The 24,361-nt window shown below is 37.3% G+C and overlaps 2 protein-coding genes across 2 annotated transcripts in view; one reads left to right on the forward strand and one right to left on the reverse strand.

Annotated features, from left to right (window-relative positions):
- LOC133616013 (transmembrane protein 178B-like) overlaps nt 1-12,117 on the forward strand; it is a 42,524-nt gene extending 30,407 nt beyond the window's left edge. Inside the window, exons 3-4 of the mRNA XM_061974992.2 lie at nt 2,728-2,865; nt 10,635-12,117. Coding sequence (XP_061830976.1) covers nt 2,728-2,865; nt 10,635-10,882 — 386 coding nt within the window. The 3' untranslated portion in view covers nt 10,883-12,117. The remainder of the gene's footprint in view (nt 1-2,727; nt 2,866-10,634) is intronic.
- An 8,588-nt stretch (nt 12,118-20,705) lies between these two features.
- Nucleotides 20,706-24,361, reverse strand: part of LOC133616012 (growth arrest-specific protein 2-like) — an 82,414-nt gene continuing 78,758 nt past the window's right edge. Inside the window, exon 8 of the mRNA XM_061974991.1 lies at nt 20,706-22,280. Within this exon, the coding sequence (XP_061830975.1) occupies nt 22,086-22,280 (195 nt within the window). The 3' untranslated portion in view covers nt 20,706-22,085. The remainder of the gene's footprint in view (nt 22,281-24,361) is intronic.

Consider the following 24,361-nt stretch of genomic DNA (forward strand, 5'->3'; position numbering starts at 1 on the left):
CTACAGTTGAAATTCCTTCTGCCAAATCAATTATTGCTGTTGCAGTTGAGTGATTAGAATGGAACCCATTGACTGTTGCCTGAAATACTGTATTATTTGTATTGATACATTTATTTAACCCAGGTGTCACCAACGCGGTGCCCGCGGGCACCAGGTCGCCCGTAAGGACCAGATGAGTCGCCCGCTGGCCTGTTCTAAAAATAGCTCAAATAGCAGCACTTACCAAGGAGCTGCCTCTATTTTTTTAAATTGTATTTATTTACTAGCAAGCTGGTCTCGCTTTGCTCGACATTTTTAATTCTAAGAGAGACAAAACTCAAATAGAATTTGAAAATCCAAGAAAATATTTTAAATACTTGGTCTGCACTTGTTTAAATACATTCATTTGTTTTTTTACTTTGCTTCTTATAACTTTCAGAAAGACAATTTTAGAGAAAAAATACAACCTTAAAAATGATTTTAGGATTTTTAAACACATATACCTTTTTACCTTTTAAATTCCTTCCTCTTCTTTCCTGACAATTTAAATCAATGTTCAAGTACATTTATTTTTGTTATTGTAAAGAATAGTGCACATTTTTTAATTTAATTCTTCATTTTAGCTTCTGTTTTTTCGACGAAGAATATTTGTGAAATATTTCTTCAAACCTATATGATTCAAATTAAAAAAATTTATTCTGGCAAATCTAGAAAATCTGTAGAATCAAATTGAAATCTTATTTCAAAGTCTTTTGAATTTCTTTTAAAATTTGTGTTCTGGAAAATCTAGAAGAAATAATGATTTGTCTTTGTTAGAAATATAGCTTGGTCCAATTTGTTATATATTCTAACAAAGTGCAGATTGGATTTCAACCTATTTAAAACATGTCATCAAAATTCTAAAATGAATCTTAATCAGGAAAAATTACTAATGATGTTCCATAAATTATTTTTTTCATTTTTTCAAAAAGATTCGAATTAGCTAGTTTTTCTCTTCTTTTTTTTGGTTGAATTTTGAATCGAAATTGAAGATAAACTATGTTTCAAAATTTAATTTTCATTTTTTTCCGTGTTTTCTCCTCTTTTAAACCGTTCAGTTAAGTGTTTTTTTCATAATTTATTCTCTACAAAAAACCTTCCGTAAAAGGAAAAAAAATGTATGACGGAATGAGAGACAGAAATACCCATTTTTTTTATATATATAGATTTATTTATTTAGCTATTCTTGTTTAAATCACACCTACATGTAACTTACAAATGACAGGCTTCCCACTAACTGACAAAGAAACAGACAACAGATTTGGTGTCCAGTTCAAAGTGTGACATGATTTATTTAAAAATTTGAGAGTTGACTTTTGTATTTTACATGAGTTATTATTTGTACAAACATGGTGCAAAGTAATTCATGATTTGTTAAAAATGTTTAGTGGCTAGCTAGTTAAAATGGGATATTGTGATTTCACAAGACTGCCTTAGAAGTGATCATTTGAAAATGTTCAATTTGAAAAATGTGCACTTAGAGAAAATATAAAAATAAAGTGTTGCATATTGATATTTATCTGTTTCCATATATATTTATTGTGAGAAATCATTAAGATGATCAGCGTTTCCACAAAGATAAATATCATTAATTATTAATAATAACATGGAGTTAAAGGTAAATTGAGCAAATTGGCTATTTCTGGCAATTTATTTAAGTGTGTATGAAACTGGTAGCCCTTTGCATTAGTCAGTACCCAAGAAGTAGCTTTTGATTTCAAAAAGGTTGGTGACCCCTGATTTAACCTTACAACAAACATTTTCTCTAAGATCTTTGGGAATTGTGGACACAGTGATATTGGTCTATAATTGGAGTACTCATGCTTATTTCCTTCTTCGGAAAGTGGTATTATTTTAACAGTTTTCATACGATCTTGGAATTTTCCTTTCATGAATGACAAATTACAGATGTAAATGGTTTAATAACTAAATCTATGATGGTCTTTATGAATGACATGTTCATGCCTACATGGTTGCTGACAAGCATAATTTGAACACCGCTGTACAATTTGCGATATTTCAATCTTGTCCACTTCATCAAAAAAACCATTATCAACATTAATTAATACTGTTTCACCCAATGTATTATCAATTTAACTTTTGGTATTTGTTCAGCCAGAGTCGGACCAATGTTTACAACAAATAATTGAGTATATAATTTGTGTCGTTAACATTTGTATTTGTCATGACGTGACAAAGCAGGTCAAGTCTTGTTTTGGTTTTATTGTGGTGTTTTCTTTGATTTGTGTTTAGTTGTGTTCCCAGCGTTTCTTGCATCTCTGTGTTTACCTTTAGGCTGCTAAGTGCGCTGATTATTGTCACCTGCCTCACCCTAATCAGAGAGCTTTATATACCTGTGTCATCCTGGCTACCCTGTTATGACCTGTTGTTACACGTAATAACATGTACTATCTTTATTAAAATAGTTTAGAATTCTAAGTTGTGCTTTTTCTTTTTTTTAAACCCTGTTAATTATGCCCCATTTATCTTATTTTTTTCTAACAATTGACTATAATATTCCTTTTATGTCTTCGCAAAATCCATATCAGTTTGTTTTTATATTTTATTTTTATTTTTTTTATTTCAGTCGTGACGCTCCTCAACCTTTGCTGTACCACCATATTATTATAGTCATACCTAAAATGTTGTACTGTAATTTGACAGATAGCTGTTGTTTCTTGTCAGTGATATTGTCATTTCTTCTTGCAGATCTAAGAAGAATGACGGCTGGCTTCGTGGGTATGGCCGTGTCCATCATTCTTTTTGGCTGGATCATTGGAGTGCTGGGATGCTGCCAGCAGCATGACCTCATGCAATATGTAGCTGGGCTACTCTTTCTAATGGGAGGTAATGTACAGACAGCCAATATGTTGAACAGCAGAAGACAGGGGTGTCCATATTGTCTCCTGAAGACTTCTGTTTTTTTTGTTTTTTTTTGTTGTCCTGTCAAGCTTCTCAGGCAAATCATATAGTTGATGTAGATGCCCATATATATGACATGTACAAATATGATGGTAAAAGTGATAGCAAATAAGCAGTTAGCGAAATAAAAAATAATACAGAAATGACAATGAGCATTATTACCCGGTACACTACAAATGGAGCAATACAAATACCAATAGAAATAGCACTATTGATAATGAACAATACCAATAATTTACCTCTATTATCAACAATTCAGTTGTTCAAATGCAACAATACATATACGTAATGATAACTAGAGATATGAAAGAATGCAGAAAAATGGAGGGGAAGAAAGAGAAGCAACCTATATTAACCTTGTAGATTGTTATAGTATCAATGGGTTAAGCTTTGTCAGTGTGCCGTGTGTTACCCAGACTTTTCTGTTTAAGAAAGCTTTGAACTGTTGATACGTTTAATTCTTAGTATTTTATCAGTTTTTAATGGCTAAGCTTTGATGGTTTTAAACCAAATTTAGAGAAGAAAATGTGTCTGGGGGCCGGTATATCTGATTTTTAGGAACACTAATACAAAACCTCACAATAATGTCTGATTGAATGCTAAAACCGTTATGACAGACCGCCTTAAAAACAGAATTGAATTTTTTAATTTTTTTTACTGAATGAGACACCCGAATGTACATGAAAATAAAGAATGTGGAATTTACAATATTAACTATGAACGATAAAACACTGAATATTGACAACATAGGAACGTCACATCCCCTCTCGATCGACATATTTTACAATCAAGGGAAACGCAAGAAAAATGCAACAAACAGCCAAATATGAACGCGAAGGGTAAAAAAAACAAAAAACTAAATTCTGATGCATCTGATATATCACTAAGCTTTAGAACTTTGTTGTAAAAATCGCCTTCCGCATCTGTCCCTGACACCGAGGCTGGTCGCTCTGGAAACGCTCCCCACCCACACTGCTTGGTGCCTCGTCTAAGGTGCTGTGACTTAGATTACCATAGTAACTAATTAGGTTACCATAGTAACTAGTGTATCATGCAAAAGCGCAGATTCCAACCATTGAAATACTTTGTATAGTTCAAGACTTACGGTAATTTGAAAACATCACTGCACATCATAATGTAAAGATCTAAAACAATTATTTGGGAATGTCCGGCAGGCCAGATTGAAAAGCTTAACAGGCCGCAAGCATCCCCGGGCCTTAAATTGCCCATGTTTGTTTTAAACTTTGTTTTTTATTTTAACACTTTGACTTTTATTCAAATGAAAAGTGGGTAACAAATACAATGTATTAAATATTATTTATTATTAGTGTCGGTAGTTGTGGTTTCCTACCAGTTCAGCTGTCCATGAACACATCTTAAAGCACCTGCATCTTGTATTCCTCTGAGTATTGAACGATCATTCTGTGATCGTCTTATACTCAAAAGAATACAAAGTGAGCATAGCTTGTAGATTCAATGTGCTCAAGTGAATACCTTAGTTGCTCAGATAGTAATGTATTTATATACGTTTAGATTGGGGTATGTTGTTTCTTAATAGGGAAAGACAGTTTTTTTATTCAGCAAATGCAAAGTCCTTCACCCAAGCAGCTTTAGTACGATGGAATAAAAGTGCAGCAGAAAAAAAGATGGTAGAGAGAAAGTCTAAAGTGACTAACCGGAGACTTTTGTCAAAATATGACAAGTCCTTTCACATACCAATCTCACACGTCCGGCATCAAAATAATAGCGCTACGCTTCACATTCGGTTTAATCATCAAAACAACAAAAAAAATCGTTTATCATGCTTTGTCAAAGATGTTTTGTAATGTTATTCTGTGATATTTCTACCTAAATATGTGCTTCGTGGCAGATTGAAATAAGGTGCATTGTAATAGCGGCGGCGATATGACGGTGCTCGACTGTCTTTGAACAAGTCAGCCTTTTATTTATGTTCACAAATATCACTGTGTGAACTCAATAAGCAGAAGCGCTTACACAAAGGCTCCTCAAACACGAGCTGTGTCCCAATTCAGGGTCTGCATCCTTCGGAGGACCCGGCCTACGCAGCCTCAGAAGGCTGGACCTTCGGAGGCACCTCCGGAGGATGCCTCACTCGTTGTTAAATGGGACAGTCTAGCCTGCGGAGTACACTTACATTTGAAAGTGTATTCGCTGGCACTGTCGGTGCCGCCTCTTGTATTTGCCGCCATCGTCAAAAGATCCGGGTTGAACAAAGGCGTCGCAAAGCATCTTGGGATATGGGAGGTGTCGGAGGCAGATATTTACATATATCTGTATTTAAGTTTTACTTCTTTATTTTTTTTAATCATATTACATAACAGCTAGTGTTCTTCTTCCAATTGTGGTCTTTTGGTTGTCTGCAAGTACTGTGTGCTAACCTTGACTTTGGAATGTAAGGACGACAGATACTCCTTTTCCTTATCTGTTCCTGTGCCCAGCTGAGGAGGACAATGGGCATGTGTTTGGGCTGGAAAGAGAGACAAGACAACAAGGGTGGGAGGGAGAGACACTTTATAGAAGAGAAGGTTTCCATATTTTAGATCAGACCATCTTAGCTGCGCGATTGAATGTTCTATGCTGGACTGGTCTCATTCTGTTTCCAAAGCTTTGGAGATAAAATTACAAAATACCTATTCTGTCTCTGGTGGTTCTTCTACTCAGCTGTTCGTGTCACAAAGAGCTTGGGAGCGGCCAGCAACTTGAATTCCCTGGGAGGAACAACTGGTCCAAACGCAACAGAGGCCACGAAGGATAGTCGCGGTGCATCCTCCGAATACAGGGAAAAGGAGGGCGCATTCGTAGGCTGCATTGGGAGGAGCCTTCAAATTTGAATGAATTGGGACAGCCTTTGCGCAGCGTTGTGATGTAAGCGGCCTTCAAAATTGGCCCTTCGAAGGATGCAGACCCTGAATTGGGACACAGCTACTTTCTCTTTCTCGTCTTCTTCTTCGCTCCCACTGAGACTAGGTTTAATACTGTAAGCATGCCTGCTACTGCCCTCTGCAGCCCACATCTGGTACTCACTACACAGTATTACTATCTATCCATCCATTTTCTACTGCTTGTCTCCCTCAGGGGCTACGGTATATTATTTTATATCCTGTCCTGATTGATAGTCCAGAATTACAGAATGGTTACCAGGCTGAATATTATGTTTTATTCATAAATACAGAATGTTAAGACATTGTCGTGCAAAGATATGAATACTTTTAACTTGTGCAACATGTAATGTACGGAATATCAGAAGCATTTATTCAGGTAGAAACAAACATCTTGGACAACCAAAGCATGATCGTTGCAATCCAGATTTTGTGTTATGAATGCGTGAAACTGGTATCTAAACATAGTGTTGCTCCTCCTAATGCAAGTGCTTCTACAGGAGGAATACAAATTCTGTATTACTACAAAATACAAAATCTGGCAAGATACTAACGCACTTCAGGTATTTTTTACATTTATCTTTAAAAGGGTGTATGTCCTGTTTTGTTGAGCTGTTTTAAACATTTTTTTAATTAAAGCAACTTATTTGTTCAGTCATGGTGTAAAAACTTGAAAATGATCTGTCTAGGGTAAACTTATTAATGATGAAAAATTATATTCATCAGAGATTTTCACGATTAATTTTGAGTTAACTATGGACAAACTATACACAATTAAATATTTTAAGTGTTTGACGGCCCTAAATGAATTGTAATACCATTATTAATACTGAATAGTAATAATGACCTCTATTATTACAATTGCTATCATTTCAAATGTAACAATTTAACAATGCATTCATTAGATAGATAAATAGATTTGTATTCTATCAACAGTGATGGAGCAAGAACAACAACACTTTCAGCCATTGGTGTGAATGAATAGACACACGTATTTGAGCCGCAAGTTTATTGTGACTGGGGCCAAAGTGTCTTAACATTCCTTTGGTTTGAGAAGGCACAACAATTAAATCAAGAATGCCTACTCGCCAATAATGGTCTTTTATTTATTTTTTCGCTCATATATATATATATATATATATATATATATATATATATATATATATATATATATATATATATATATATATATATATATATATATATGTATATATGTATGTATTTTTGTATTTTTATTTGTATGTATATGTATATATTTGTATATGTATGTATATGTACAAACCCCGTTTCCATATGAGTTGGGAAATTGTGTTAGATGTAAATATAAACGGAATACAATGATTTGCAAATCCTTTTCAACCCATATTCAAAGGAATGCACTACAAAGACAAGATATTTGATGTTCAAACTCATAAACTTTATTTTTTTTGCAAATAATAAACTTAGAATTTCATGGCTGCAACACGTGCCAAAGTAATTGGGAAAGGGCATGTTCACCACTGTGTTACATGGCCTTTCCTTTTAACAACACTCAGTAAACGTTTGGGAACTGAGGAGACACATTTTTTTAAGCTTCTCAGGTGGAATTCTTTCCCATTCTTGCTTGATGTACAGCTTAAGTTGTTCAACAGTTCGGGGGTCTCCGTTGTGGTTTTTTACGCTTCATAATGTGCCACACATTTTCAACGGGAGACAGGTCTGGACTACAGGCAGGCCAGTCTAGTACCCGCACTCTTTTACTATGAAGCCACGTTGATGTAACACGTGGCTTGGCATTGTCTTGCTGAAATAAGCAGGGGCGTCCATGGTAACGTTGCTTGGATGGCAACATATGTTGCTCCAAAACCTGTATGTACCTTTCAGCATTAATGGCGCTTTCACAGATGTGTAAGTTACCCATGTCTTGGGCACTAATACACCCCCATACCATCACAGAGGCTGGCTTTTCATCTTTGCGCCTAGAACAATCCGGATGGTTCTTTTCCTCTTTGGTCCGGAGGACACAACATCCACAGTTTCCAAAAACAATTTGAAATGTGGACTTGTCAGACCACAGAACACTTTTCCACTTTGTATCAGTCCATCTTAGATGAGCTCAGGCCCAGCGAAGCCGACGGCGTTTCTGGGTGTTGTTGATAAACGGTTTTTGCCTCGCATAGGAGAGTTTTAACTTGCATTTACAGATGTAGCGACCAACTGTAGTTACTGACAGTGGGTTTCTGAAGTGTTCCTGAGCCCATGTGGTGATATCCTTTCCACACTGATGTCGCTTGTTGATGCAGTACAGCCTGAGAGATCGAAGGTCATGGGCTTAGCTGCTTACGTGCAGTGATTTCTCTAGATTCTCTGAACCCTTTGATGATATTACGGACCGTAGATGGTGACATCCCTAAATTCCTTGCAATAGCTGGTTGAGAAAGGTTTTTCTTAAACTGTTCAACAATTTGCTCACGCATTTGTTGACAAAGTGGTGACCCTCGCCCCATCCTTGTTTGTGAATGACTGAGCATTTCATGGAATCTACTTTTATACCCAATCATGGCACCCACCTGTTCCCAATTAGCCTGCACACCTGTGGGATGTTCCAAATAAGTGTTTGATGAGCATTCCTCAACTTTATCAGTATTTATTGCCACCTTTCCCAACTTCTTGTCACGTGTTGCTGGCATCAAATTCTAAAGTTAATGATTATTTGCAAAAAAAAAAGAAGTTTATCAGTTTGAACATCAAATATGTTGTCTTTGTAGCATATTCAACTGAATATCGGTTGAAAATGATTTGCAAATCATTGTATTCCGTTTATATTTACATCTAACACAATTTCCCAACTCATATGGAAACGGGGTTTGTATGTGTATATTTGTATAAGAATATATGTATATGTATACATATATATATATATATATATATATATATATATATATATATATATATATATATATGTATATATATATATATGCATATATGTGTATATGTATATGTGCGTATATACATGTATGTATAAGTGTATATATGTATATATATATATGTATATATGTATATATATGTATGTATGTATGTATATATATACATATATATGTATGTATGTATAAATATACATGTATATCCATCCATCCATCCATCTTCTTCCGCTTATCCGAGGTCGGGTCGCGGGGGCAGCAGCCTAAGCAGGGAAGCCCAGACTTCCCTCTCCCCAGCCACTTCGTCCAGCTCTTCCTGTGGGACCCCGAGGCGTTCCCAGGCCAGCCGGGAGACATAGTCTTCCCAACGTGTCCTGGGTCGTCCCCGCGGCCTCCTACCGGTGGGACGTGCCCTAAACACCTCCCTAGGGAGGCGTTCGGGTGGCATCCTGACCAGATGCCCGAACCACCTCATCTGGCTCTTCTCGATGTGGAGGAGCAGCGGCTTTACTTTGAGCTCCCCCCGGATGGCAGAGCTTCTCACCCTATCTCTAAGGGAGAGCCCCGCCACCCGGCGGAGGAAACTCATTTCGGCCGCTTGTACCCGTGATCTTGTCCTTTCGGTCATAACCCAAAGCTCATGACCATAGGTGAGGATGGGAACGTAGATCGACCGGTAAATTGAGAGCTTTGCCTTCCGGCTCAACTCCTTCTTCACCACAACGGATCGATACAGCGTCCGCATTACTGAAGACGCCGCACCGATCCGCTTGTCGATCTCACGATCCGCTCTTCCCCCACTCGTGAACAAGACTCCGAGGTACTTGAACTCCTCCACTTCATGTATGTATATATATATATATATATATATATATATATATATATATATATATATATATATATATATATATATATATATATATATATATATATATACATATATGTATGTATGTATGTATGTATATATATATATATATATATATATATATATATATATATATATATATATATATATATATATATATATATATATATATATATATATATATATATATATATATATATATATATATATATATATATATATATATATATATTTCAATGCGTTTTCTTTATATTTTCATAACTATTTACATTGTAGATTGTCACTGAAGGCATCAAAACTATGAAACTATGAATGAACAGATGTTGAGTTATGTACTAAACAAAAAAAAGGGGAAATAACTGAAAACATGTTTTGCATTCTAGTTTCTTCGAAATCGCCACCCTTTGTTCTGATTACTGCTTTGCACACTCTTGGCATTCTCTCGATGAGCTTCAAGAGGTAGTCACATGAAATGGTTTTCACTTCACAGGTGTGCCTTATCAGGGTTGATTACAGGAATTTCTTTCTTTATCAATGGGGTTGGGACCATCAGTTGTGTTGTGAATGAGAAGGTGTGTCCAATCTTTTGGCCTGTACTGTATATGTGTGTGTGTATATTCTGTATATATATATATATATATATATATATATACTCGCACACTAACATGCAAAAAACAGAAATGATGCAATGCTGCATGCATCCGTAGCCAAAGAAGGGGCCTTGTAGACATTTTGATTATAATATTGATAGTTAAATGTAATACATTTAGAATATGTAATAATAATATCCAAAATAGAACTAATATACAATACAATAATCAAAGATGTATAAATAATCGATTAATAATCGAATCGTAGCCCCTGAATAGTAATCGAATCATGAGGTGCTTAATAATTCCCAACTCTATTGGCAATCCTATTATTGGATTTAGGAAACTGAGAAAAGTTATGTGATGCAGGAAAAGAAAGTGCAATAATTGTGTTATTTTAACAACAACAAACTGAGTCCTGTCTCTTGTTCCCACACAGGAACATGCTGCATCATCTCGTTATGCACATGCGTGGCCGGCATCAACTTCGAGTTGTCCCGCTACCCTCGCTACATGTACGGCCTCCCCGAGGACATTAGCCATGGCTATGGCTGGTCCATGTTTTGTGCCTGGGGCGGCCTCGGCCTTACGTTGCTCGCCGGCTTCCTCTGCACCTTAGCCCCATCTTTGAGCACGCCGGCTCGCACGACGACCCACAAGCCGAGGCAAGAAAACGGAACCGTGTGACACTAAGCGCACACATCACACAGACTACACTTTTCAAAACCTTAATGTTCAAATCGGAAACTCTTTTTTTTGGTCTGGTCACCACCTCACCCCGTCCTCGACATCGCCGTCCCTCTCAGTGTTTCATTGTGCCTGAGTCCTGACAGCACACAGTTTTGGAGCAAAGAACCGAGAGACTTTCACACACATGATTTTGAACCCCCCCCGCCCTCCTCCAAAAAAAGGACAACTGGAAGTGTCCAACCTTACGTCTGACAGGCCAATGGCTTGTAATAGCACAAATGTTTGGTGTTTTCGTCTTTGACTTGCCGACTTTATGGCAATCTGAAGGTGACTGTTTTACTATGGTGCTCTCATACACACTCCTAAAGGCACACGCACGCTCATTTTCTCCTGACGAGGGAAATTCTACAAAAAAACAACAACATCATGACAAGGAGTGACCATTGTTTACTGTCGGTGTAGCGCCAAGATCGCATCGGATACCTGTATTCTCTCTGCTGGGTGTGCAAAAATCGCATCAAAACATTTGATTATGGACAGAATTGTTCTAAATGTACAAATGTGTCTACAAGTAGGTCCCACTTCATTTGATTTTGAATAAGGTTGTTTGTATCTGTTAGTGTTGAGGCAATGGTGCCTGGCAGTATGGAGGTGCAGCCTCAGCAGGATGGTCCTGGAGATTTGTGCTTGAGGGATAAATCAGTAATGCGGACGCTGTATCGGTGCGTTGTGGTGAAGAAGGAGCTGAGCCGGAAGGCAAAGCTCTCAATTTACCGGTCGATCTACGTTCCCATCCTCACCTATGGTCATGAGCTTTGGGTTATGACCAAAAGGACAAGATCACGGGTACAAGCGGCCGAAATGAGTTTCCTCCGCCGGGTGGCGGGCTCTCCCTTAGAGATAGGGTGAGAAGCTCTGCCATCCGGGGGGAACTCAAAGTAAAGCCGCTGCTCCTCCACATCGAGAGGAGCCAGATGAGGTGGTTAGGGCATCTGGTCAGGATGCCACCCAAACGTCTCCCTAGGGAGGTGTTTAGGGCACGTCCGACCGGTAGGAGGCCACGGGGAAGACCCAGGACACGTTGGGAAGACTATGTCTCCCTGCTGGCCTGGGAACGCCTCGGGATCCCCTGGGAAGAGCTGGAAGAAGTGGCTGGGGAGAGGGAAGTCTGGGCTTCCCTGCTTAGGCTGCTGCCCCCGCGACCCGACCTCGGATAAGCGGAAGAAGATGGATGGATGGATAAATCCATTATAGGATTTAGCAACATTCCTTTTTTTTTTGGTAACGAATATACGAAATGCATAACTGCAGAGCTGTAACTTGTAACTTCACTACAAAAAGGGGAACTTGAGTGTTATCGTTTACCTCATTGTGTAACTGGAAGATTTAACAAGATTCATTTAAAACTGGTCACAGGTAAATGTTACAGCGTTTTGGTTTTATCTTTTTATCTTATCTTTATCGTAGAGGAAAAGCAAGTCCAGTGATGGTTGGGGGCATTTCTGTGGCAGGGGTGATGCAGCTGGAGAGGCTGATTTTGCTTGGTGATTTGAATTTTGGAAAAGATGATGTGTAACTAAGACATTTCGGTCTTTGACGCCTTAAATCCTGTATTTTGTACCTTCTAGCAAACGTAAGTGAACTTTGTTACTGCAGTAATCACCAACATGAACATTTAGGACTAAAGAAATTCGAAAGAGCAGCTTGCAAGCCTCCTTGATGTAGAATTGGAAGGATAGGACACAGGCCTAAGACATCAGAGTGCCCTCTCTTAAAGGGGAACTGCACTTTTTCGGAAATTTTGCCAACCGGTCACAATCCTTACGAGAGACAATAAAACAAAAGTTTTGTGTGTTTTTTTTTGTTTTTTTTTACATTTGAGTATGTAAAAATCAGCTTGTTCTTGGTGGCAAGCATTGCAGCTAATGGGAGCAAACAATTCTACCGCTAAATCACTTTAAAATTTCATTCAAAAACCATCAACAATACTTCATTTACGTTCTGTAACCTGCATGATAACCAAGCTGTAGCAACATTGTTATTGTAAGAGCGAACACTGAGGAACTCTCTTTCTAGCGTAGTCACACATTGGCGTGCTTAGCCGTAAAAGCTCACTACGGAAAGAGATAAGCTTGCTTCTACGTCAGAAGGAAACACGTTTGAGTTTGTAATGCACAACACTGCGATAGAAAACCAATCTGTACTGACTGAAAAACATGAACAATCATATTACAGTATCTGTAAAGTATTAGTCCACATTTCATCTTTTGGTTGCACACAGCTAGCTCGACAACATATGTACTGTAGTTGTACTAACACGCATGACATGCTGCATGTATCTTGTACAATAATAAAGTGTGACTCGCTCGATGGACAGTTGTGGGTTTGGTCCAGCTGGCCAGGGACGTTTTTCCTGTTTATTTGGGTAAGCATTCCATTTATGTCGAAATAGCAATGGTCAAGTTCCACATTTACAGCGCCAAAGTCACTTTCACCTCACTCTCTCAGCTTTCATCTGCTGCAACGTATCACCCTTCCTTCGTGCTCGCCTCTGAAAGCAGTAGTTCATCCTCAGTATATTCAGCTTCAAAAATATACGGTTGTGTTGTCCTCATTAGTCCAAAAATAGTCGTCTTCGTTGTTTGATATCAAGTCTGCCATGATTAGAAAACACACTTGCGTTTGTTTATGTAAGTAGGACACACATTTGTTGCCAGGAGTAGGAAGTGTGCTGCTATGGAAAAAGAAATCAATGCGCTGAGAAATTAGTTCTGGCAAAGGTTAAAATGATCAAAATATGGTAAATATTGAACATATTACATATTGTTACGAAGATGTGTGCGACTACGTTATATATATACTTGCAGTGTGTTTACAAAACGTTGATGGAGGGTTTTGAAGTTGTTTTAGATGGCTTTCAAGGCTACAATGGTGACTCCCATTAGAAGCATTTTCGAATCGTTTTTTTTATCATCTTGAGAATCCTAAAAAAAAAATACATGCATGTTTTTGTCTCTCATAATGATTGTCAACAATATGCAAAATTTAAAAAAAGTGCTGTTTCCCTTTAAATGAAAACAATTAACCTTCGTGCTTTTAGACTAAGGAATTTGTCTAGTGGATTTAAGTCAAAATGAAATGTATACTAGATTATTCTCACACAAGATATATTATAAATCTGAAATCAAATCAGACCTGGCAGGCATTCATTGATCTTGGACCTATTTGCTTATCTTAAATTAGTCTCAGGGCATTGAATCATAAGAAACTGGACTCTTCAGATCATCTTAAAAGACGTTTCGCCTTGCATCCAAACACCATCCTTAAATACTAGCTAGGACAGCTCTAATCTGAGGGGATCCAAAGTATTTATCTGCTATTGCAGAGATATGTTCCAGGACCAACAGTTTCACTCTTTTGTGGCTTAAAACAACCTTCTCAGATGGCAGCACGGCTGTACAGAAACGTTGAGGGTTCCTGGTACGAATCCAGCTTCCTCTGTCCTAGTCACTGAGTCGTGTCCTTGATGCAAGAGAATCCACCCACCTTTCTACCAGTGCCGCTCACACTGGTGTATGAATATGAACAAATGTTTAGTGTTGGTCGGAGAGGCTTTAGGTCAGTGCTATTTAACTGGAATGACACTATCCTGATCCCAGAGTTCAGTTCAAAACTTGGAAGACAAACATTTTTGCAGCAAATTCCTAAAAACGCTAGAGTGTTCCTGTTGTGTAGAGGAACTAAGACCACTGTAAACACATTGGCAGATCCTTGCATTGACATTCTAACCTTGCTACAGTAGCAAACTTACAACACTGGTGTACACATTTGTGATTCACATAACTGAGGCGTTCCTCAGGGCACCCCTTTAAGTCCTCTCTTTTTTGCTATATAAATCTAATCCATTATTATTTACATTCTTTTTGAGACGACACGCTGGAGTGTGGCTTCTGCCAGCCAATGACAGTCGTTGGTGTGGAATCAGCCTCTTTAGAATTCCACCTGGTTGCAATAATGGTCAAAGGTGCACCTGAAACCAAAGGTGGATGTGTTGTGTTTACAACAGATTCAGTCTCTTAGCATCCAACAATAAACACACATGTCGCTATCTCGGAGGATAAATACCTTTTTTCCCCTCGGACTAGAGCTGTCCTATTGAGTATTTGAGCATGGACTGATAGACTGCCAATATGGGAGGCGACATGTCTTCAAAGACACCCGGAACAGTTCTACCACGTCCCAACAACATGCACGTTAGGTCATTGGTAGTCTAAATTGTTCATAAATTGTGAATGTGAGTTCCGAACATTGATGTGCCCTGTGACCAGTCCAGGGTGTGCACCGCCTCTCTCCCCGGAGGCTCTAGCTCACCCGTGACCCTAATGAGGACAAGCAGTATAGAAAATGGATCTTGCTTATATTTCCACTTTTTGTAGTGGTGACAGTGCATTATCTTTGCTGACAGCTGAATCGTAATGTGACAAGAGACAAATAAGACACAAGACTGCAGATGAGTTGTTTACAGTAATGGCTGGGCTATTTGAGGCACAAAATTGTGGTTTTGAGACCAAGGTGTGGCTAAAAAAATGTTTTCCCACTACAAATGTGAGTTTTTCCAGCAGTCATCAGATGCAACTGATGGTTGTATGTTGCAGCACAAGTTTGGGAAAACACCACTTATTTATTTACCTTATTTTCTGGACTATAGAGCCGAACCCACTTACTAAATTTTAGAAGGAAAAAATATTTGTGCATATATTAGCCGCACCAAATTATAAGCCCGGATATATACGTTGTAAAGCAAGTAATTTTCACAGAAATATTTTGTAAATGTTTATTTACATACCTTAATCGTTTTCAAAGAGTGTCTGTAACAGGGCAGTAAAGTAGCTGCTCAAACAAAACAGAAGCCACCATCATGGACCCACTCGGTGCGGAAGCGAGCCCTGCGATCAGCTGAACAGACTCAATAACTCCACGGTGACGATTTGGTGAATTAAAAAAAACGAAACATTACAAACAGAATGCAATTTTAAGTCAAAAATACTAACATGGACACCTTAGCATATTAGGTAATGCTAACAATGTACACATTTGCATGAAAACGCTATCAAACGTGACGGTTTGGTGAGTATGAGTTGTCTTAGTTGTATTGTAAAACGTATAAACATTGCTTGGAGTGATGGATGAAGGAACCATACAAGTCGAAAGGCTATGAACAACTAGAAGACAGAACCTGCACTTGGGGCGGTATAGCTCGGGTGGTAGAGCGGCCGTGCCAGCAACTTGAGGGTTGCAGGTTCGATCCCCGCTTCTGCCATCCTAGTCACTGCCTTTGTGTCCTTGGGCAAGACACTTTACCCACCTGCTCCCAGTGCCACCTACACTGGTTTAAATGTAACGTAGATATTGGATTTCACTATGTAAAGCGCTTTGAGTCACTTGAGAAAAAGCGCTATATAAATGTAATTCACTTCACTTCACTTGACGGCTAAACATAGGGAAATACTGTAAATGTTCAACCCGCGCCATAGCTCAAACACTAACACACCTTTTCGATGTCTGTCGGTGTGCTATGAAAACTATTAAAACAAAACATTATGGCCATTAGTGAAGAAAATTCCATAAATAAGGCACACCGTTTTATAAACCGCATAGTTCAAAGTGCGGGGGAAAAAGTAACGGATTATAGTCCGGAAAATATGGTAGTTATTCAATTATTTTTTTGAAATTATTGTTTATTTCTGAGTATGCGAGGTGCATATTTGGAATGAACTGTGTTGTGCAAGACTGTTTTTGAAGATATACTCCTCAGTGTACTGTGCAGTATGTACAGTAGAAAGGTATACTAGAGCAGGGTATTCCATGAAAAAGGCAGAAATGAGCCGATAGTTGTGTCGGCCACTTTACAAATGTTGTCCAAGGTATTATTGTCGTCCTGTGCGATCAAGGTGTTGAAATTGCCGGACATGACTCAGATGTGAAGTTATCAGCCATGTCGCTTATTTGAAGAAAAAAAAAAACAGTGTTATTACGTGTGTTGACAACACCGTGTACAATGTTCAGTCCTTTTTTCTTTTTTTTTTTAACGACACCGAGAGGTTAAACCCGAACTGAAGCATGACTGAAAAAGTGTTGAATCTTAGCACATTGCAGGGGTGTTTTAAGAGGAATTACACAAGTGTACGTTTGCAAGCTCACAACGATGGGAGCATGCGATACACACCATGTTGTGTCTTTCTACTATCAAGTCTGGGTCTCGTGTGTTTAGAGTCAGTACTTGCTTTTATTGTGAAAACATTAGGCCAGTAACAAGGGGGTGAACGTAAGAAATAAAACATTGTATGACGCATTTTACACAGTTTAGTGTTTTGGCTTTCTAAAGTTCCCCACCCAACTGCAGTGCAGCAACACAAGTATTACTGTAGAGGGTAATGAGTGTGGGACATGTAGACACAACAGAAGCAATATTGTACACATATTGTGAAGTTTTTGTGTACTTTTTGTACGGTGGTCGACAGAGACAAACACATCTAAACACAGAAATGATGCTAAAACACATTAACACCATAAAAGAAACAAGCTTCATTGGCCATAAATGGACCGAAACCTAAAAAAACAACTGCATAAGAAAAATGCTGCAAGTTCACAGAAAAAAAAAAAAATAGGCTACCAGTGGCACCAAACCCGAGGAATGTCCGTCTTTTAAGACATAATATACTACAATATTATAACTCAAAGTCAGATATTAATGTGCGTCAATAAAATACTTCATCTTTCTTACTAAATGTATTTGTTCCTTTCATTTTCAGTTCAGTTCAGTTTCAGTTTTTTTTTCGAACATGCATACAATACAATGTAATGCCTCACACAATTCCAGTTGTTTCATTACAGCATGTCCGAAAAGGAGTAGGAAGAAGCAGAGCTTATTTAGTCCTACCCCCTTTTCACACCATAGCAATGTTATCCAATTTCCTTGTTCTCTGTAACAGAACAGTGAACAAATAAATATTATACTAAACAAATATTAACAAAAAATTTGACAGAAAAAAATGCCTGTACTGCATGCAATTGCATATATTTCAAACCTTATAATAAGGCATATATAATATAATATAAGGTATATATAATATAATATATATAATATAACATAATATATATAATATAATATAACATATTAACAAATATATGTAATGGAAAAAAATAAAACCTTAACAATCTGCTTGACTTAGAATTTCAAAGCAAGTCAGTCATCAAATTGTACATAAAAAAAACGAATAATATACAGTAATCCCTTATTGCTGTTAAATGGTGACCGCTGCAAATGCATTTCCGCAGAGTCGGAATCATTAACCATAACTTCAATATTTTCATAGCTAGAGCATAAAAAAAACCTGTTTACTATTTTCTAAATACATTTTTTCAACATAATGAGAGTCCTCCAGACATGAAATAACTCCCTTAAGTCACATTTACACTCTTTCAATCCATTATAGTAATGCTCACTGAGGCTGAGCCAATCAGTGGCCTTGACACTGAACAGTGTGATCCGATTATTTTTGGTCTCATCGAGCATCGCGTGGCCAATACTACTGTAGTATGGATATTTTTAGGCAATTTAGCCATTTTCAACCTTAAAACGCTTAATTTAGGACATAAACATTGCAGAATAGTCATGTGGTACGCGGGCTCCATCCAGTGGTACGCCAAATAATCACCCAATTAAATATTCAAACACAGTGTTACTGTTCAAACTATGCATAATGTTACAATGGCCAAAATATTAAATATGCGTGTTAAATAAGACCCCTGCCTTGTTTTTAATGAACATTCAGGCCTACTGTGCTACTGTGTTTTAATGTTGGTCGTTATGGCGGTACTTGGAGAGTGTTTTCGGAGGTAGTACTTGGTGAAAAAAGAACCACTGTTGTAGAATGTGCTTACAAAATGTCATGATGATATCAAACCACAATATTTGAAGCGCGGTGACTGTAATCAAAATGCTTATAGACAATTAGGAAAACAATATATACGTATATAGATTATAGATGTATATATGTATATATATTGACTGTTAGAAGCAGCCCTCTGAGGGCAGCCATACCTGAAAACAAATTTGACATAGAGAAATCAAACTTTCAACCATTTGGCACAAATAAACCCTTGCAGCATTTCTCTCATGCAGTTGTTTTAGACGTGTGTGTGTGTGTGTGTGTGTGTGTGTATTTCTTCTTTAATCCTGCAGCATTTATGCAATGTGTTGATTCTTTTGTTACAGTATGTGCTTTATGGTGTTTATGCTTTGTTTTTAGATCATTTCTGTGTTACGGGCCACCTGAGGTAATAATCTGACCTTTTTTTTTTTTTTTTTTAGCTGACATGCTGCAATTAGCCGGACATTATTAAGCACAAATGTATTGTAATCATACCTTGAATAAGATGCATTTAAATGACAATACAACATCTGGATTTATACAAGTTTATTATTGACACATTGCACTCAAGTGCAAGTTTAAAAAAAAAAAAGAAGGATGTCAGCACAGTGTTCCATTGTATTTAGAATTGTGCTATACAGTATATATCGCCTCTCAGAGTTCAACTCCCCGTGTTTCATGAGACATTTGTTGTGAGAAAAAGGCCACCATAAAGTGGCGCTTGTTTCCGTAGCACAGCTATTATTTGCCACATTTCTACCAGTTTGAGCCACTGCATGTGTTTTGTGGGGACCGGAGACACATGGCGACATGACATGCATGACCTCTTGATTTCAGTACTAGAAGGTGTCCATTTTTCATGATATTATTTTAAGAAAAACAAATAAAAATGTGAGTGGCCGATGGAGTGCATTTGTATAAATGGTTGTCTTCTTGTGTGGTTGCAGTGGAGCTCTGACTTGGTCACTGAGCACATAGTGCCATCTAGAGGGCGAAATTGTATCTCATGAATATGTATATATTGAAAATATAAATGTCTTTGAGCAGCAAGATGCGCTTAAAGTACAAGAAATATGTTTTTGCATAATTTAATATACATAATACTCAGTAAAAATGCATGGATTTCCTTTGATTGGTACATAAAACGTATCTATTTTTAAGGCTAAATGCTCATTCCAATAAATGCACTATGCTGTCATCACCCATCAAACTAAGCCCAGAACATAATTCAGACGTTTACTTAATTCCTTCCCTAATATGGCATCCAGGTATGAACCACGCTTTCCTTGCATTCTTATTATGTACAGTTTGCTTACATCCGAGGTGTCCAAACTTTTTCCACTGAGGGCCACACACTAAAAAAATCAAAGCATGCAGGGGCCATTTTGATATATACATATATATATATATATATATATATATTTTTTTTTTTAAACAAATACAATATATACATTTTTTTCCCCTTTAGGGCTCCCTTCAAGTTTGGTCCCGGGGATCTGGAAGGGTCTCTGTCATAAATTGTTTTTAAATAATTCAAATATTATTATTATTTTTTTTTTTTCCATTCAACACTTAAACCTCTAGATCAGGGGTGTCAAACTCATTTTAGATGGGGGGGCCACATGGAGAAAAATCTACTCCCAAGTGGGCCGGACTGGCACGATAACTTAAAAATAAAGACAACGTCAGATTGTTTTCTTTGTTTAAAAATAGAACAAGCACATTCTGAAAATGTACAAATCATAATGTTGTTGGGTTTTGTTACACTTACATGTTGCGGTTAATAGTATTCTATCTTTATTTGTCTTTATTTATACTTTCTGAATAAACCATGTGATGATGTTCATCAGTCAACTCATTAGTGTTAATTTTCAATCTATCAAGATAAAAAATAATAATATCAACATCAAATTACAGGATGTTATTTATGTAGTTTGCTCATTTTCCTTGACGACATCATGTGTTTTTTTGTTTTTTTTTACATATGTAGCATCATCTACAAAGATACAAAGAATTGCTATTGTGACATCTAGTGGACACATTTAGAACAGCAGTTTCTTTCAATAAAAATTTCGGCTCATTTTTATACTTAGCAAACTCATCCCGCGAGACGGATAAAACCTGTTTGCGGGTCTGATCCGGCCCACGTGCCGTACGTTTGACACCCGTGCTCGAGATCAATTTACGGTCTATATGTCTATGTAAAAAAAAATAATTGTATTTTGTATCCCCTTTTTGTCAAAACTCTGTTTTCCATGGCAAAAACACAAAATATGCAATAGTTGTCCCCTTACAAATGTGGAATATTTGATTGGAAGTAATTGGAGACTTATTTTTGTAAAACAACTTCCACTAAAAATACATTCAAAAGTGGAATATTCGATGGGAAGTAATTAGCACTAGGGATGTCCGATAATGGCTTTTTGCCGATATCCGATATTCCGATATTGTCCAACTCTTTAATTACTGATACCGATATCAACCGATATATGCAGTCGTGGAATTAACACATTATTATGCCTAATTTGGACAACCAGTTATGGTGAAGATAAGGTACTTTTTGAAAAAATTTATAAAATAAGATAAATAAATTAAAAACATTTTCTTGAATAAAAAAAGAAAGTAAAACAATATAAAAACAGTTACATAGAAACTAGTAATTGAATGAATGAAAATGAAATGAGTAAAATGAACTGTTAAAGGTTAGTACTATTAGTGGACCAGCAGCACGCACAATCATGTGTGCTTACGGACTGTATCCCTTGCAGACTGTATTGATATATTGATATATAATGTAGGAACCAGAATATTAATAACAGAAAGAAACAACCCTTTTGTGTGAATGAGTGTGAATGAGTGTGAATGGGGGAGGGAGGTTTTTTGGGTTGGTGCACTAATTGTAAGTGTATCTTGTGTTTTTTATGTTGATTTAATAAAAAAAAAAAGAAAAAAAAAAGGTACCGATAATAAAAAAAAACATACCGATAATTTCCGATATTACATTTTAACGCATTTATCGGACATCTCTAATTAGAACCTTAAATAGGTCAATAATTCACAACAACAATAATTTTGATTCATTACTGACAGTTTAAAAAAAAAATAAAAAAATGTCTGCATGGTAGCTTTGTGTTTTTCTCATTACATTTCACTTCTTTGCGCTTTTACTTCAAATTTTTGTTAAAAAATGTTATTTTTAAAATGTGTAGTCAAAAATGCCCCCCTCGGGGCCGCACTTTGGACACCTCTGGCTTGGATGAAGGAGCCTACTTCTTGCCTCGGTAATGGGCGTTCACCACCATGTAGCTGTCAGCTGACATGTGACAAGCGAGTGGCTTTACTTTGTCCCGACAGCCCCTGACCACCGCTCCTCCTCTGCAGGGGTCATGTTTCTGCAGGTAGCTTAAAAAAGTCTCCCAGCCTCCACCCACGCGTACCATAACGTGACGCTCGTTCAGCATCTGCGACATAAAAAAACAAAAAGACAGTCACATTGTTGTTTTATCGCCACAATCTTGGGTTATGGACGACTATTCTGCACACTCAAAACATTGCAATATTTACAAGCTTCCCTTGCATAAATGTCAAATGGTCCCCGGGATAGCTTTGTCAAAATCTCATTAAACCAAATGAAACGGCACCGGCGGCACCAGCTGAGCTCACACGGCAGACTAATCCATATTTGAGCATGCGTGCACACACCAGCGGTGACGCACAAAAGCCGTAACCACACACATGCCAAGGAGCGTGCACTCGTTTTTGAATAAAAGCGTACAGCCTTGGCGTGTGCGGCTGACAGCTGTTGCAGAAAAAGGTCTGCTGTCTCGGAGTCGACGCATCACTCACAGCCTCGGAGCTGAAAACCCACTGCTGCCATGGCAACAACCGCCACAATGTCACGCCGGGGAAAGGAAAAAAAAAAAAGAAAAAAAAAAGATGAAATGGGGATTGAGATGAATCCAATGCACACCCTCAACTCCCAGGGGGATGTTGACATTCCCAGGGGGCCTCGCAAAGCAGCCTATTGTCTTGCCAGCTCCCCGCCCCTCCTTGCTTTATCGCCAACAAAGCCTTCATTAAGCAGCCATTAAGAATGTGATCATACCAGCAGATATGTGGTGAGACACATGTCACACGTGCGGGGATGACAAATCAATGGCACACGCTCCGCAGCCATGGAGGGAGCAGCCCAGACGTGGTGCATCTCAGCTGGCATCATCCAGATTAAAATGTTGAGGGTTGACGGAGGTCAAGTCCGACATCCCTAATGGATATTTTTTCCTCCCTTACAGGACCTGAATATCATTAACATCCTTCTTTTTCCTGCCCAATCATCCCCATTGCTTGATTTATGGTCTTATTTTGATGCACCTGTCATCCATCCAAGCGTTTTTTGTTTAGTTTGAACATCGTTTTACTACATCAACATACATCCAGCAAACAAGGATTAAAATAAACAAACATAAAAAGACTTGCTTAAATCGACGTCGACATCCGTGGACGAGCGCTCATGTCGATATAAAATGTACAAAAGTGTACTGTATGTCATTTAGTGCTACAATGTCAACATACTGTACATATATATATATATATATATATATATATATATATATATATATATATATATACATTAGGTCAGGAAAAAAGACAAGCGGCTATATTATCCCTACAAGCCTGTTTCGCAGGATTACACAACTAATTATGGTTGAAACTAATTATAGTTGAAAAATCTCCAGCAGAGTATCCAGTAAAAAATGTGTCCGCATCATTCAAATTTATGGACCATGAGCTTAATTTAATGACTTGTTGTGGCCACTAGGTGTCACCCAAAAATTTATTACCACTCTACTTCAACTTAAAGACAGCATAAGTTCATTTTTGATTTTATTAACAATTAGTTTAATGTTTTTCATATCTACCATTCTATTTTTACTATTCTGACGTTCAAAATCCCCAAATCCCCTGACGAGCAAAAAATGTTTTTTACTGACCTAACGTATATTCCGCTCTACCCCGGTATTGAGCACTGTATAATGGATAAACCACAGAAACCTTGACTATATATATATGTATATATGTTATATGTTATAGTGTCTGATACCCTTAACTTATTACTACATATATATATATATATATATATATATATATATATATATATATATATATATATATATACATATATACATATATATATATATATATATATATATATATATATATATACATATATACATATATATATATATATATATATATATATATATATATATATATATATATATATATATATATATATATATATATATATGTATATATATACCAGTGACGTGCAGTCAGGGGAGGCAGGTGAGGCGGGGCCTCACGTGCCATCATGGAAAGAAAAAAAATGTAAAAAGAAAAAAAAAAAATTTAATTGTTATATGTATCCAGTGATTGTACTATAAAGTTATTTTCCATTTAACTTCACCAGTTTTAGATTATTTTTTATTCAAAATCGCTGAATTTTCACATTTGCCGTTCAAATACTGAGAAGGGACTTGCG

Source organism: Nerophis lumbriciformis, linkage group LG15 (assembly GCF_033978685.3).
Source record: "Nerophis lumbriciformis linkage group LG15, RoL_Nlum_v2.1, whole genome shotgun sequence".
Lineage (NCBI taxonomy): Eukaryota > Metazoa > Chordata > Actinopteri > Syngnathiformes > Syngnathidae > Nerophis > Nerophis lumbriciformis.